The sequence below is a fragment of the Myripristis murdjan genome, chromosome 5 (assembly GCF_902150065.1).
Source record: "Myripristis murdjan chromosome 5, fMyrMur1.1, whole genome shotgun sequence".
NCBI lineage: Eukaryota > Metazoa > Chordata > Actinopteri > Holocentriformes > Holocentridae > Myripristis > Myripristis murdjan.
In genome coordinates, this window is record NC_043984.1 from 24,378,598 (window position 1) to 24,395,795 (window position 17,198).

General features: G+C 41.9%; 2 protein-coding genes across 5 annotated transcripts; both read right to left on the bottom strand.

The window, feature by feature from the left end:
• Window positions 1–1,132: 1,132 nt before the first annotated feature.
• Window positions 1,133–5,224, bottom strand: LOC115359790 (major intrinsically disordered Notch2-binding receptor 1-like). The gene is made up of 3 exons (XM_030052420.1): window positions 3,215–5,224; window positions 2,576–2,794; window positions 1,133–1,327 (listed from the first exon to the last, which is right to left on the bottom strand). Exons 1-3 carry the CDS (start codon window positions 5,222–5,224, stop codon window positions 1,133–1,135), a joined length of 2,424 nt encoding a protein of 807 aa, XP_029908280.1.
• Window positions 5,225–7,274: 2,050 nt separating this feature from the next.
• Window positions 7,275–16,759, bottom strand: evc (EvC ciliary complex subunit 1). 4 transcript variants are annotated; one of them, XM_030050610.1, is made up of 20 exons: window positions 16,298–16,759; window positions 16,045–16,152; window positions 15,701–15,787; window positions 14,836–15,059; window positions 14,639–14,723; window positions 14,385–14,483; window positions 14,058–14,198; window positions 13,753–13,914; window positions 12,657–12,873; window positions 11,359–11,507; window positions 10,953–11,051; window positions 10,661–10,873; window positions 10,357–10,466; window positions 9,877–10,090; window positions 9,196–9,420; window positions 8,892–9,027; window positions 8,369–8,471; window positions 8,144–8,270; window positions 7,806–7,902; window positions 7,275–7,706 (listed from the first exon to the last, which is right to left on the bottom strand). In XM_030050610.1, the coding sequence occupies exons 1-20, from the start codon at window positions 16,475–16,477 to the stop codon at window positions 7,558–7,560; spliced, it is 2,925 nt and encodes a 974-aa protein (XP_029906470.1). In that variant the 5' UTR covers window positions 16,478–16,759; the 3' UTR covers window positions 7,275–7,557. The 4 variants fall into 4 exon arrangements, with proteins under 4 accessions (XP_029906470.1, XP_029906469.1, XP_029906468.1 ...); XM_030050609.1 differs by having other exon boundaries at window positions 9,196–9,426; XM_030050608.1 differs by having other exon boundaries at window positions 10,661–10,894.
• Between the last annotated feature and the right edge of the window lie 439 nt (window positions 16,760–17,198).

A 17,198-nucleotide genomic window follows, 5' to 3' on the forward strand; every position in this document is an offset into this window, starting at 1 on the left:
GTGTTTACAGGAAGAGGCCCCCTCTCTCCTTCAGTGCTCCAGGGACGAAGCATCAGCAAGGTAGAAAAATGTTTATCTTTCATTTCACGAAACCTGACACTTTATAAACACTCCGCCCCACAACACAGCCACATTCATGAGAAAACTAAACACTTAATATTTCTCAGTTTGAATGATGGGAGGGAACCTTCTATAAAATATTACCTTTATTGATGTAAGCTTGTTTGAGCACTGTGTCATATTGCTTAAATGAGACATACGAACATTCCAGCTAAAATCAGAAAAAAGCATCTGTTTGGCAAAATCCCATACTTATTTTAAACTGTACCCATATGTGTTAAACAATAAATATATATTGATAAAACAATAACCTTAAATAGAAGTGAAATAAGCCCTGTTATGTTCTCAAGAGAACATCTAAAAATCAAAGAGTACAAAGAGTCAGGCAGTGCTTAAGGCTGAAGCTGATGCACAAAGCATTTGTAACAGTGTTTCGGAGAAAAGCAGACAAAAGGAAGAAATTAAATTAAATTAGACTTTGCAACACCTCCATCCTTCTTGAAAACTGGTATGAACATAAATAGCATGAACAGAATTATTAAATAAATTAACAGAAGTATGATGTAACAATACTTTGGTGTTTGGGGGATTACTTATGTGTTGGCATAGTAACTGCATGAGGGAAAGACTTTGTGATGTAAAAAAGGTCGCAGGTCAATTACTCATATTTTTCTAGTTATCCCTGATGGTATTACATGAAGAAACGTGTCAGGACACAACTTATCCCAGCCACCACAACAAGTCTTTCCTTATCTGCCGATATCCATGGGTTTTAAGAGCGTGGCGTACGCACACACACATACATACATACAGGAATTCCATAACTGCCCTGCCCCTTTCCAAATAACCCAAACTAACCCAAACTTAAACATTTTACTTAAAGTCTGTCTTGCGTGTCTCACCTGTTGTGTCTTGCTTCTCTAAATATATTTAAAAAAAAAAAAAAAAAAAAGAGCATAGCAGTGGTGTGCAAGTTACTGGGTATGGCAATTAACTGCTTATAAATTAATCTGAAAAGCAAATACACAATTCAGGAAAAAGCAAAAAAAGTTGGATGGCAATGTGTGGGTCTTCATGAGCTCATAGTGCAAATGGGAATGACGATGATGAGAATGACAATCACTATGATGGCAATGAGCGCAGCCAACTTGCAGGCCTTGACCCGGCGGAGGGTGGCCTCCTTACGCCTGAGAAGAGCATCATAGCCTGGAGTGTAGATGTCCTCCATCCAGAACTCCATGTTGTTGGGGTTCAGAGACTCCTGGGCCTGGGGGATTAAACATAATGTCATAAAAAAGACACAGACTTGTGAGGACTGAGCCCAGTCTCGGTCTAAAACATTTATTTTTGTGGAAATTTAAAAGGACAATTCCACCCACAGATACTCTTACACCGTTATCACGAATCTGTAATATTCAGTGCATTCAATGAGCTTTTTGTCATTAAGTGTTGTATTAGGATGTTCTTATGTGAAGACTATACTGTTTATATACATAGTATATTAACTGAGACTAAAATGAAACTAAATTAACCTCATTGGATTATGAAGCACTGTACTCACTTTCCTTCAACCTTATACCTGTGTACTTCTACTTAGTTACTGATTTCTTACAATTCCCAGAATGCCAACTGGGGAACAACTGTTCAAGTGCAGGTGAAAAGAGCAACAGAATTTGCAATAGTGATAACATAGTAACAGTGGCAGAGTGAGTATTTCCAGTCATGAAAAATCGAATGCTGTGCCCCCTTATTCAAAATGCATGTCATGTTGTTGGCATTGCATTCTGGTCTATTGACGCTACTGTCAGTGGAGAAATTGCTATCTCTGCCTATTCTGTGATGGTTTTCTCCCTGTGTCACTGTTGGACTTTGGTGCAAAACAGTGAGCATACAAAAAAGCCACTGCTTTTTTCATTCTGAAGATCTGACACCAAAACCAGATGTTTACCAATGGCGTTTTAAATCACGGACAATTTTTCTGCTGCTAAATTGTAGCTGCATCGCAAATATCCCAACAAGATGTTATTATCATCAATGTTTGGCCACTTATCCACAGGAATAAGAACAAGGCACCACCAGCAAACAGCAAAATGGACCTAGAAATGGAAGGTTCATCACCAACAGCTGTTTTTTCCCCACGCTGTTGAAGTGTTTAGGATGGATTTTCCTTAAACATGCATTTCTTAGTCTAGGGCTATACAGTTATTTGGATCATACAGTTAATTGTCTGCTGAGTAAATTATGGTAAGATGATTCAAAACATCCTACAAAGATGCAGTCCTCTAGCATTTGGTACAGCAAATACTGTAGGCCTGTCCCACCTATACACCCCATGTGAAAGTTACTAACTCTGCTGTCTGGGAACTGATAACATCTGCATCACATGAGCAGCCTAATGCATGAATTACAAAACTTTTAGAATAAAACCATTCACTGAGATTTTACAAAACATACATATATTTGGTTGCAAGTAAGCATTTTGGGCTCATGTTGCACTACTGAGGTCAAAGTTTACCTGTAGATCCAAAGGGGAGATTCGTGGCTCTCTGTCATCCACAGTCCAGATGGGCCTTCCCCTGCCCTGAGCCACTCTGGGGTCCATAATCTTCCCAGAGGCCAGCCCACCGGTCAGACTGCTGTCCTTCTGTCGGAACAGGGCTGAGTTAAACACCTGGTCTAGCAGGCTGGGGCGCTTTTGGGAAAGTAGGTTAGTCGTGCTGTTAGATTGGTCCATCTACAAAGTAGACAAGAGAAAATAAAGGTCTACTTAAGTATTAATAGTAACAATTCCTACTTTTGTAATGCAATAAACAATAGGATGAAGCAGTAAAACTCAGATGAACTTGGCGATTTTTACTAAAACGAATCAAATACAACCTCCAAACATGCACTTGAACTTACATTCCTGAGCTGAGCTCTGATTCTCTGCCTGACCAAACAGCATTATATTTACTTTAAAGGTTTCAACAGACAGCATTCAAAGTATTGTGGCCAGCTTGTCAACTGACCACTTAATCACATATAGAGTGAACAAAACACCAGCTTGAGGTCTAACCCATGCACTGGGAAACATCAATATCATTTATAATTTATAATTAATACAAGCGTACATGCATTCACACAGTATACATGCGTACACATTTTTGTTCAGTACCTGTCTCGTTTTTCCATGTAATGTTTTGCCTTCTTTATTTTTTGAGAATGACACTGACCAATCTCTTGCAGAGGTTGACACGCTCGGGAGTTTGGCATCTGAGCTACTTTTCTCTTCAGGCTGGGATTTGGAGGTACGACGAGATAATCCATCCTTCTTTCCCTCTTTGACCCCCTTAGTATCTCCCTGACTTTTGCTGCCACTTTCTGTTTGGCTCCCTGGAGTATTCCATCGGCTCCAGTCCAGACTGCTAGCGCTGATCCCTGGGAACAGATGCCCAGATACAGACAGAGGCTGAGGCTCTGATGTCTCAGAAGCAGGGGTAACAGGGTGGCTGCTAAAGGAAGAGACACCAGCACTGAGGGGCTCCAGCCATCGTCCCCCTGTGCCACGTCCACCACTAACAATAGGCTGCTGGATTTTTTCATCCAAGCGCTGGAGAGCGGACAGCACCTGGGAAATCTCAGCCTTTACCTCAGTCAGTGACTCCAGCTGTCGTTCTATCTGGCTCATGCGGAGCAGTAGCTTGCAGACACTAGCCTTCATCCCATCATCGCTGCTTTCCAGGGAGTGGAAAAGTCTTTGGAGTTGGCCAAGACGGCCACGTCTGGCCTCAGGGGTGTCCTGGTTGATGGCCCCTGATCCATCACTGGGGTGCAGGACTCCTGTGGAACCGCACATACTCATGTCATCTAGGAATCGAAAGATGGCACTGATGTCATCCTCACCAAACTCAGGGTCATCTAACGAGGTCATGAAGGAAAGACGGTCAGCGTGGACAAGGCTGCGGAGGCGCCGAGGGTCTGGAGGGTCTGTTTGGGTCCCCATAGCCTTCATGCTATCACCTGGCAATCCACTATCTCCACTCTCCCCTCCCGAAGACCCCCCCAGATTGCTAATGGCAGGGGATGATCGTCTTGGGAGATGCCCCCCTGGTGAGCCTATCCCCATCCCCATACTGTCAAGGCCTACCCGATCCTCTAAACTATGACTCTTGCTGCCCCAGATGGGTTTTTGGGTCCTGGGTGGTTGGAGATGGCGAGGGGACCACTCTGGGACAGACCCGGGCCCAAAGTAAGTTGAGTCCTGTAGGTCGTCAAGGCTCTCGTGTTTGGCCCTATGCTCCGGTGACTTGAAGGCTGCTGTGGGTGAAGGGTAAGGATTGGTGAGCATCTCAAAGCTGCGATTGTCAAATACTTTCTGCCCCTTACCGGGACTAGGAGACTCACTGCTTACAGTCACCTGGGGTATGAGAGGGGGCTGGTTATGGAAGTCCTTCCTAAAGACGTTTCTCTTCTGGTCAACGGATGGTCCTTGTTCCGCTTCAAACACCTCCATGGGGGCAGAATCTCCGCTAGACTCACTGTCCGTCTCCAACGGTAGGTAGATATTCTTCATAGTCTGGCTGGGGAGTTGACCGTCAGGGAACAGAGGTGTGTTGTGAGGCCAGTCAAAAGACACAGCCCTTGCTCTTGCTGGAGGAGAGGACACAAGTGAGATGGGATCTGGGGGAAGACTTGCTCTCTTGCGGATCGAATAATTTGATCTCGGGAAGAGCAAGTTCTGGTCTATAGGCTTGCCACTGGAATCAGAGTGGGTGCGTGCTCTTTCTTGTCCAGTAAAACTCAGCTGGTGGACTCCAGGCAGAGGGGGCCCTGGGGATTGGTCGACAGGAAGGACTGTCTGAGCTCTCATTGGTTGGCTGTCATCGACAGCCCCACCCGTCATCTGAATAAGATTGAAGATAGTTACAATGTCAGCAGCCACGCCTATGGGGGATAACCCTAGACCTCTGGTGCTAACGCGATCTCTGAAGAGAGTGGCTGGGAAACAGGGGTCCCGGCTGGCAGCGGCAAACAACAAGCTTCTGAGCTCAATGAGATGCTCCAGATCAAAACGGGTGCTGACCATGCGGCACAGGTCCTGGAAGGAGAGCCACTGGCGCATATTAGCCAACTCCTCCAGAATCCCCACAAGGACCAGGGGGTATTCCTGCTGCAGGCTAGCCATGGCTACTCATCTGTAAGGAAGGACAAACAGCATGTGGAAAGAGGAAGGACAGATATAAATTTTCTTTTATTGCAATATTGTTCTAGATCAAACCTGAAACAAAAGGTGTGAGTAAACCTTGAGGAGTATTACTACATTTCATTTTGGTTTAATCATAATTACAAATAATGTGTAAATTAGGTCTGTCTTTTCATCAGCCTCATAGTAAAATAGAAATACAGCATAAAAAAAACAGCATCATCAACAACAACAACAACAACAACAATAATAATAATAAGCAATAAAACAGGAAATTTTGAATTGTCAAACGGAAAGCATAGCTTCTGTTGATATTTCTAAGTAGCTAAATTCAAAAGTTTGACCGAGTTATCAGCAATCAGATGTTAACTTCACAATATCAGCCATCATTCAGATTTGAGCACGTTGCAATGCCACCGTACACATCAATCAAGAGCGTTTAGCCTGTAAATTAAGAGTAGACTCCTCTTTTTCAGTTCGGATGGAAAAAGCCCTTTGAGCCGAGATTCGGACTGCGACCTTCTTTTGAGGCCCTAAAATAACATGAGCATCTGATCTGATGACGGTCATATCCTACCACGCACAGCCCTGCGTCACTCTCAACACAGAGCAACTTCGGCCCAGTGGATCTTACTTACAGCTGCAGGGCCAATACTATAATTATTAAACAAACACGGGGAGAATCATGGACATGTTTGCGTGCTATTAGTAATTTTATTCCAAGACCGCCAGCTGCCCTTTAAAAAGGCACGAATATCAAGGACATCTCCGTGCGCATTTAGCATCCCTGCACTGAGTCCCCTGCGTTTGTGGATCACTTGGACCAATAACATTAAATGACAGTGTGCGATTGCATTTTAGAACGTAAACATCCTGTCATCTCGCCGCTGGAGTAGAGTGGTGTTTCTCGACTTACCTATATTTAATGAGAGACTTTATCTCCAGCCACTACGTCCATGAAAACTGGCAAATATCCGCTGTTTTACGCCGATAACCAGGCCATATCCCTCCAAGTAGATCAATTCCGCGCTTACTTCATGTGGTTTCATGGGCTTCTCTGTTTAAAGCAGCGAATAGCCCACAGTCCAGGAAGAAGAGGAGAAAATTAGAAATCAGGTCATCTTCCCACAAGTCCCTGCAGTCCCCTAAGGGACCTCAAAATACATCCAAACGGTTTCCCCTCACTACATATCAGCGACGACCAGCTCAACTTTACGCTCATATATCTAATTGATACACTGGAGGAGAGACACACTCTTGGCAGAGCATCCCAGTGTGTGTGAGTGGGTCAGGTCCAGGAGCATATTTTCTCAGGTTGCCATAGAATTAATTGGTTATATGCGTAAGAGTGCATATGAATAAAGGGGATGAAAAATGGATGCCTGCTAATTGAAGCTCCTAAAACTCTACACCGAGATTACTGACAGTAAACCATAAGGCCAAGAGTGAACTCCTAAGTCTAGTTGCATTAAAGTCTGTACACAGAGAGCTGTCTGCCAGTCAGTCCTTCACTTGTCACCATTACCTTGCATTATCATCCATAAAAGGCTGTACTTAAAACCCCATTAGAGCAAGAAGAGGGCAAGGCTTTCATCCCTGAGTAGCACTCTGCTACAATCAGAGTGGACAACTTCAATTCACCTGGCAGCTAACAGAGGAGCACATCCATCATGTACTCAGGCATCACTGGGAATCAATATGGCGAATGAGTCGTGGTATGGAAAACAATGTAGATGAAGGGTGTAGGATAATATGGTTAGGCCTGCAACATGGTTGTTCCATGCACCAGGTGTAAACATGTACCTACGGCTGACTAATCACATAAAAAAGATAATCTAGTCTGTGGGGGGAAGTATAGTGCTCCACTGTTTCACTGTGGATTCCTCGAGCACAGGATGTAGTCTGCCAAGAACTATAGAATTTGACAGGATATGCCATTTTCATGTTGAGAAAGAGACAAAGTGAAAAAGCAGGACTACAACATCATTAAAATACACGGACACAGTTAAACTTGAAGTCAGCGTGAGTGGTTTTGCATTTTTCTTTATTAAAAACATTTTCATATTAAGACATAACACATGGTTTAAAAATAGAGACTAGAGGATTTATGACTACATATACTAAGACAAAGGCACAGAACAATCTTGTAAAATCCAAAGTAATTACTTACGACAATAATAAACTTACCAACCAAGTAGTGGTATTACTTTAATTGATGTCAGCTATCAACATCAAAAGAGAAAACTTTTTTCCCTTTTTTTTATATAAGACACCATCATTACTATATGCATCCATATACACATTGTATAATTATTTCAGCTAAGCTGAGACTCGCGTTCCCTTTTTTTCTTATGCGCTGGTTGTGCTGCTGGAGTTATAATACTTGGAGTGAGTGAAGGATTCAAGGCTGGATCTAATGCTGGATTCAAGGCTAGAAGGTTCAATATGTTGGGACTCTCGTCATCTGTTGAAATATGCCATCAGTGAGCAAAGAAGATTGAGGAGTGGGGATGAATGTCATTAGTATGTGCATAGGCACACAATCAAGAAAAAGGATGCTTACCGGCGCTTTCCTCCTGACCACTGTGCTCTGGATCTGGACTGTGGAGAGACACTCGGGCCAAAGCCGCCAGCTTTGTTATGAAGGCTTCTTCTGCCTCCTGATGGACACAACACCACAGTGCTTTGAAAAAGACTGGGCAGGGCTATAGATCTACTAATAAAGCTATTGTGGTGTCATACACATTAATTTTGTGTTAAACAGGCTATGCATTTCTGTCATTTAACTTGTAAATGTACACAGAAAATCCTGTCACTGTTTCTGCAGCGGCCTGCACAGAAAGGCTGCATACAGTGACTTTACAATTAGTTACACATGCACACAAGACAAGAGGCACTAACCAGTAGTTGTCCTTTGACCATGTCCATGGCTTGATCCTGGGCTACTTTTTTCCGCCTCAGTGTCTCACACATCCCTTCCTGTTCCACATCGTAGTGCTCCAACACCCTCTGTTTGTGGAGTTCAACCCTAGGATCCAAAACTGCTTAGCTAATGTGTACCAGGCTTGAAATGTGTGCATGTACAAACAAATCAAACTGTTAATACCACTGCCAGGTTTGCTGTACCTCTGTTGAAACTCAGTGGAAGTGGGTTTCCTACTCCAGTTAGCCAGCTCCCTCAGCAAGGCTCTGTTCAGCTGGTTGCTGCTCTCTCGCCTCTCACTCTCCCCTACAGATAGTAACAATAACACATGGTGCATATTATATTTGTCATCTCGACTGTCCTGTTTACTCTAAACGGTGTCTATAAGTTTCATGTCATACTGACTGAACAGTTAATAATAACAAGATAGTGACTACACAAGTAGTAACACTTAGCTGTTCATTCATTTAGTTAATAAACAATCCACAGTCTTTACCAATTAAGCTCTTGGTCTAGCAAACAAATACTGAGAGAGCATCATACTTCCTGGTAAAATTACCATATCTCCCAATTCCAGGATCCTTTCTCCAAGTGTGTTTATTTATTGAACCATTTTTTTTATTTTCTCTTGACAAAAAGCAAGGCAGAGGCCCTTTATATGAAAGAACTGTTTTCATAGATGTGGACGTGTGTGTGTGTGTGTGTGTGTTGCAATCGTTCTCTCACCCTGGTTTATGTTTGACTGCTCCTGCTGTAGTGTTTTGGTAATGTCCTGTATGTGGGAGTAGTAGCTTTGGACCAGTGCAGTGAGAGAATCTTTGGTCACATACACACTCTCGGAGGCAACTTCAATCAAGTGGCGCTATAGAAGAGTATAAGGGTGAAAAAAACACACATTGTGGACTGAACTGTTCTAATCTGACAAATATGACCATTGGAAGCAAATTAATTTCATGGGAGATGAATAAGACAGTGATGATGAAGACCGTTACAGATTGACCAATACATACCAATTTAACAAGAAGCTTACCTTCAACCCATCGTCTTGCTGAGGGCGGGTCTGTGACTCGCCAGGTGGGGTGTCCATCATCTGCCAGATGGCATGGCTGAGGACGTTGCCTAGCAGCAGTTGGGCGTGACCCTGCAGTAGCTCCGCCCCTGTTTCCAGCTCAGAGAGGAACTCCTGCTGAAAGCTGTGGCTCACCAGTTGGCTTTCTGGGCCCAGGTGTCTCTCTGCCAAACTTGCATTACTGTCCTGTAGCTGACAAAAGTTGAATACGTTCTATAAATATGAACCCTTACATTCAATCTAGAAAAGAGAGAAATTTCAGTATCCATTTTTTACACTGCATAGAGTGGTTTTCTCAATCAACCATAGTGTAGCACCCTCAGTGGAGACGTATAATTTATCACTGGAAACAAAAGTGTCTCAGCTAAAGGATTGAAAGGATTCAGAGAGAAATCATCACTGGGTAGAGAGCTTCTGTAATGGGTTCATAGATCGAGTGCTCTGTGAAATTTACTTGTTTCATTCCAAATCCATTTTGGGAAAAAAATTACTTCATGAAATTCGTCAGGCAATATCTGAAATACTAGCTCATGGTTAACTTTCATACCAGTAGTCAGTATCACAGAGGGAGGGTTATTATTTTTAGTGGTGGATGTATCAGTTTGGAACCAAACTCTCCATGTGTACTTGAACATTTGTCACCTTCCTCTGAGCCTTGGAAGTTGTGCCGAGTGTAGGCTGGCTTTTGCTGCAATCCTCCAGTAGCAGAGCTCTGAAATCTGTCTGGGAGAGTACTTTCAGCTTGGACAGCCTCATTTCCTTCAGCATGTGCAGACAGAAGTGCCTGACCACAAAGTGTCTCTGCACTGCCACCAACAGGTGCTCATGTTTCTTCTCTATCAGCAACCCCACATGGCTGTGCAAAAGATGATACTGTATTATTTTCAGACACAACTGGATTTGACCACTTAAGAGAAAGCAGTGTATTAAGTCTTTTGTTGGTGCAGATTGTTATCATTCAGTACTTGTCATGCAGCCGATGTATTAAAGGAAAGAAAATGCATATATTCCTGGGGAGTTACATCGACGCCTCAAACCAAATCACCATTCACAATCATCAACACGTCATAGATATTACAATGGTCAAGGCACTTTTTTGATACCCAAGGCCCCCAGTGTCACCTGTTGAGTGTGTAGTTCTGCCTGACCACCATGGATCGAAGGATCTTCATCTGCTGTTCAGCCAGGTGTGTGAGGCAAGCCAGCACCAGAGCTGTCTCTTCACACCACACCTGGAAGGAATAGACAAATTTCTCACAAAACTCTCATGCAGTTGGGAAATGTATACTTTATTTTAGGCTATAGCCATGACACAACTGTTTAGAATTGAAGTAAATACTCACGAAGGAAAGAACTGGATTAAATCAAACTACTGAGCATTGGTAGAGAAGCTGAAGTAAAATCTAATTTACCATATTGTGTCTACCTGTCCGTCTTTATTCAGCTGAACCCTCATGTCCTCCAGTTGCACTTTGGTAGTTGACTCTGCCTCCAGCAGCTGTGCAGACAGCTCCTGCTCTAGATCCAGCCACAGCTTCTCACATCGCTCAACAGAGAGCTCGGACTGGGCAGGGAGAGAGGCGAAGAAGACTTCCTTGGCTAGCACGCCAAGTCTCTTTGACCAGCAGTTGTTAAGTTTCTGAAAATATATAATATAATACTAATAAAATATAATGGATTAACCTCCAAATATGCATCACACAGTATTCATCACATACCCTCCAGAGGTCACAAAGGACTTCAGCCACTCTACTGTCCTGCTGCTGCTCCAAGTCAGTGATCTGCTGCCTGTGTTTCACCAAGAGCTCATGGTACACCTGAGGGAAAGGTTAAAGTTCAGATATATGCACCTTATAGTTTCAATATATGAACATTTTTCTACATGGAAAATGTAATTGTGAGGGGGTTTGAATGTCTTCACATCCTATTTAAGGCACAGAAGATACACTGTAATAACGATAAGGGAACAGAAAAAAAGATTATGAATCAGATGGCTGATATGATTGCAAAATCACACCTCTGAATGAAGGAACCTACAAACAATGGCTTGACCTAAGGTATGTACTGTGCAACAGTAATCACTTGTCCTCCGTTAATAAGACAGAGGGGGCAAAAGGTCCTGACCTTGGTGAACTGTTGCGGGTCGCTGAGGGTCTGTGTCATTTCCAGAACGCGGCTCTTCTCCTTGGCCTGGCTCCTATGAAGCTTCTTCCGTTTGGACTCTGTTTTCCTGCACTTCTCATTCACCATCTCCTTTGTCTTCCTCGTGCACTCTGGAACATGACAGACCAAGTTTTGGGTGAACCTTGACTAGCTGGTCCAAATCCAGCTGAAAAGTAGCCAGCTGGCACACTGCATCTACTATTTCAGTTTGTGACTTTCAACATTTTCTAGAATGCCTTTTGACAAGCCCCAAAGAACAATGTGTACACGTGGGTCAAGACAGAAATAGTTTTAGAGGTAGCAATGAACAAGCAATTTTTCTTCATTTGATAAAAAGTGAGAGTTGTGCCCCTATCTCTAAATGAAACACCCCGTAGCTGCATTGAATTTTGATACATTTGTCAGTGGGAGTAATTGGCATCTCTGTCTCTTTGAAGATGGATTTTTGCCCCTGTGATTGGTGAACTTTGGTCAATCTAGAAGGAAGCCCTTGCTTTTTAATTTTGAGGAGCTGACACCAAAACCTGATGTTTCCTATTGACATTTTAGATTGCTTAAATTGAAAAAAAAAAAAAAAAAAAAATGCTACTGAACTCCACTGAGCCTGTGCTGTAGATATGTTCATATAACATTGTCTACATTGTGCAAGCTATCCACAGAAATAAGAAAAAGACACCACCAAACAATAAAATGGACCTAGAAAAGCAAGGCACGTCATTAATAGAGGTTTTATCTAAACAGTGCTGAGGAGTTTTAGGTTACCTCTTTTGTTTTAATTACATGGTAGAAGCAGTAGAAAGAGTTTGTTTACAAAAGTTTGCTTGAAAGCATTATGCTGAGAGATGTTCCATGAGAGTTTGTGTTGCCTGATTAAGTATGACATTCAGTGCAGTCAGGCAATAACCTGACCTTATTTAGAGAACAAAAGAGGATTCCCAGAAAATGGTCTATTTTCAGAAGGGAGCTCATTTAAATTTGAAAAGTAGGCTACATATTGTCCACTGGAGAAACTGTCACCACAGCATGGAGGAGCACAGTGCAAGAGAATTCCACATTCATTAGGTCAGTTACTGGATAACTGTGTTACTAGGGTCATTTTCTTACACATTTCCTTTCTGCAGTGTCTTTCCTTCACCCACAAACACTTGCTGTAAAACTCCCAAAAAATCTTTCAAGCGCTAGATATCACATTGCAGATTATTTTTTGTTCTTTCACAGCCTTAGATTAAACTGTGACCGCTCCACCTCAAGCATCTTACCTTCAGTATACTGCTGAAGGCCTTCGGTCAGATTGACCTGCAGCTCTGAAAGTGTCTTTTCCATCGCACTAAAGGTCAAGAGATCATCACTCGTCAGCTGCTCCAGGGCTGTGGCTATCAGACCCTGCCTCAGATGTACTTCCTGTCTTAGCAAGGCAGGCTGGGATTGAAGAAGCCCCATCAACTCCTCCCACCACAGAAGCTTCTGCTGGATCCTCTGAGAAAGGCAGTAAAGCACAGAAATTCAAAGCTGCAGATATACTGTATAATCAGCAATATGAATACCATGTTCTTCATTTTTTAAAGGTTTTTATCCAAATATACTGTGCTTGCAATCAATAGCAAGTCAGAGTTTGACATGCCAAAACGCTCATGCTTTACTGTTTTTATTCAGTTTTTCTGTGATATATCTAGAGTTTAAATCATTTTTTATCATTACCTGAATTAGAAATGCACACATCATGTTATTTCTATGACAAAACCCCTTACTCCAGGAATCAAAAATCACATTAGCCATACATACATACATATATATATATATATATATATATATATATATATATATATATATATATATATATATATATATATATATATAAAAAGAGGACAATAACTATAGCGTTTCCCACAGAATGACACTAAGCAGCTGGGGGAGTAATAGTTGAAAAAACACATTAGCTTAATTCCTTACTATTTCTTATTTCACTATCTAAATTCTAGTTAATCCTCCACCTTAATTTAGTGTTTTTACTCTATTTTACCATGCTCAATTCCTGGTCAGAGGCGGATGCTGCTCTGTTTGTTGTTGTGGTGAGAGAATGCTGTAGGCTGTGTGGTAGGGTATGCAAATGTGTCAGTCATGCTGCTATGTTGTTGATATCATGAAATGACACTTTTTTTTCCCTGTATAAATTCATTTTTGAGCCTTGTCAAAGAAAAATTTCTGGCACCTTCTGGGTCAGACAATAAAATTCTATCTATCTATCTATCCATCTATACCAGTATTATCATGAATGATATGATGTGGCACAGCCCTACACTGCACTACAAGACAGCATCATTTACAGCAACTGCACTTGCTCTCTCAGCCCCTCACCTTTAGTTCTGCTTCCTGTGCACTGGCCAAGTGCTCCTCCACCATTAGGAGAGTTTGGATGAGAGACAGAATCACATCCTGGGCTTCGTCTGTAGGCAAAACACTGGTCTTACTCAGCAGATGCTGGCACAAGGCCTCCACCTGCTTGCTGAATCCTCTGATCTGTTAGGAGACATGGACATCAGTTTCCCTACTAGAACACATTCAGTGCAAAAAAAAAAAAAAAAAAAAAAAAACTGTGCCCTGGTAGATTTGGTATGATTTCAGTATGGATTTTCTATGTAGGATTTTCTCTTCTTTCTTACGATTTGGAGGCCATGTTCCAACAGATCTTTTTGAGCTCGCTCAATCTCCTCCAGGGTACAGGAAGTATCTGCACTGAGGTCCTCATTTTTCTCGCTGGCTGTCTGGCCCGTTGGCAACTGTTTCTTCACTTCATCCAATTCCTGAGATGTCAACATAAGAGATATGAAACTGAATGCTAACAAGACGCCTTCACATAGCTCCAACATCAGTGTTTCTGTCTACAGCAGGTCAGCCAGTCAATACAGAATACAAGAACTTTTGGTAATACTATGTATGTATTAATACTTTATAATATTGAAGTATATGCATATGACATTTCTCTTTACCTTTTCCTGCGTTAGAAGAACATCCTTGGAGAAGTCAGCATCATTTTTATCTTTTGGAAAACGATGGCTGAATATTATTTTCACCATCTGGAGATAGACCTATAACAGAAAAAATGGCAGCATTAAAGGTCAATTAAAAAAACTGCAGTGTTCTAATATTTGAACTTGAATGCACTTAAGGAAATACATTTTATATGTGTTATTATTGTGCAAAAAAAAAAAAAAGAAAAGAAAAAAGAAAAGGTTGCACTTGCCAGAAATTTTTCTTCCTGGAGTTGGGAGCAGTGCTGCTGTATGTCCTGCAGGGCCAAACAATACAGGCTGATCCTGCCTTCAAACCTGGAGAAATAACAGGCAGGAAAGCTATTACTAAGCAGTCAGGGTGATTTAAGAGATTCAACTCAGCATTATGTCTTCAGTGTTCTGTGTAAGTGTGAGGACAGCCACGAACCCAGTTAGGGTCAGAGTGTGGGGGTAGTGGGAGACCCTGGTGAAGCTCTGGTTTTGCAGGCTCTTGGGGACTATTGAGGGAGAGATAAACTGGCTGCTGTCATCATTGTCCTGCTCCTGGCTCATGGACTCGCCAGGTGAGGAGGAGGAGGACTCTTCGTTAGGCATGGCCGGCAGCTTGGAGTGCTCGTGTAGTGAGGGGTTGGACGCTCCATCTGCTAAAGGCTGAAGGTTATGGTGAAATGTTACAGGAGATTAGATCTGGGTAATTTCAACATTTAAGCCACCTTAACTATGTTCAAAATCTGCAGCATGCTGTACGTGAAATATCAACATACTCCATGACAACTTTAACACACAACAGTGAACCTTAATAAAACAGAAATTATCATTGAATGGTACACATGATAATTATTGGTTTTAGGGAGTGGTTAGATTCAAAGCCATGTGTGTCTAGTCAGTACTTCAGTACAGCCATGTTTGTACCGCCATGTGTTTTTGGTTTGTAATTTTCTAAGGCCCATTCAAGCAAATCCAGACAGTATGAGATCCTGGCACATGCTGCATATGGATAATAGAGAAACATTTGCCAAGTTAAACATGTTTAAAATAACTTTTAGAAAGTGGAGAGTGCACTCATCAACAAGTATTACATAAGATAGTAGAGCATTAATACTGCATATGAAGCCGAGCCCTGTTTAGTATTTTTCTAATTATGTTCTTGTGTTAGAAACCGACTAAATAAATAAATGTGTACGAAACCACTGAGAAAGGTAATAGTGTTTAAGCCTTCAGTTTACTAGTGTACCTATGTATGCGAGTAATAAACAGCTACAGTATGTTGCATAATAATACAATGGACTTACTCTGTATTTTTGGTTGATGGGGTAGACCACCTTTGCTCTGGATGCAAAAGCAGCCACATCACTGTTCATGGGCTGCTGCTTCCTATCCTAGTCAAGTCAACAGAGGTAAAATGTTAGTGGGAAGCTGATAAATAAACATTAGAACACATTTTAGATGTTGTTATACACTAGCATCGTATCTACAATGCATGTAGACTTACTGACATTGCCCTTTCCACCTATTTGAGATCAGCTTAAGAATACACAAGATCTGATCTAACTATCATTTGTACCGTTAAACTACAGTGTGAGTGCCGGTGTGGAAACATGTCCTGGATGTTTGATGATAATAATCATAATTTTACATTGGTGGTGCCACTCGTAGCCTCCTTTTTGCTGTTGCTGACACAGTCACTTTGATTGTTGTCCACTTCTCCATCATCAGGCTCAAACAGTCTCCTTGCATTGTACCCCTAAAACAATGAGAAAAGAGAATATACATCTGAGCAGAGAACAGGCGTGGTGGATAGATATACTTTAAAATCATGACAACATGATATGTGCATGAGCAAGGCAGTGAATGAGTGGGGTGAGGGAAACTAGGTGGTGATGACTTACTTGTCTGGTTAACAGTATAGGCTTGAGGCAGAAGACATACAGAAGAGCAGCAGCTAATATCCCCGACAGTCCACCACAGACCGTGGAAACTGTCAACAGTCCCGTGTAAACATGCAGCGACTCGGGGAAACTGACCAAGACGTCGGTGGTGCAATCCGGTATCAGCTCCTGCTCTGTCATTTCTCAAGAAGTCCTTCAAAAAGGGACTTGAGGTAAAGGCTGAAGCTTAACAAACATCTTTGAGGGGTTTTGCTTCCTCCCAAACGTTCCTCACCCGTGGACCATCGGAGCAAGCGTGTGGTTTTGAATGATTTTCAGCAGCTGAAATTGGGAGTTTTACGCCATTTGCAGGAAATTTTTCCAACAAAAGGAAGTGCAACAACTTTTTCTGCAGCGACGACAGATTCTGTGAGTGTTGTAGCCAATGAGTGGATGAGGATTTGATGATGCGAGTCCCACGGAATTCAGATTAAAGCAGTTTGGGAAAGGACCGATGTTTGTCAAGTAAAATACAGATAGCCGCAATGAAACCGGAAAAGATCTTTAACCTTCAAAACAAAAGCGTTAAATGCGTCACAGCGCTGTAAAAATACTAGGTTGTTTTATTTTTATGTATTTATTTTTATACAATCAAACCTTGAACGATGTAAAACAAGTCGAACGGAGTGCCAGCTTGGCAACATCTCTTATCTCGCATCTTTCCATCTTTCAAATCCCACCCATGGGATTCAGCTCAAAAGCAAGCAAAATGTTTCAATTCACAGATAAAACTTTTGGATTTGCAAACAAAACTTCTGGATTCGTAAACAAAAGTTTTTGATTCACATTTTACTCAGATTTATTTTACATGGAATAAAACTTTTTTTTTTTTTTTCGCCGCAGTTTTTGTCTTATTGCAAAC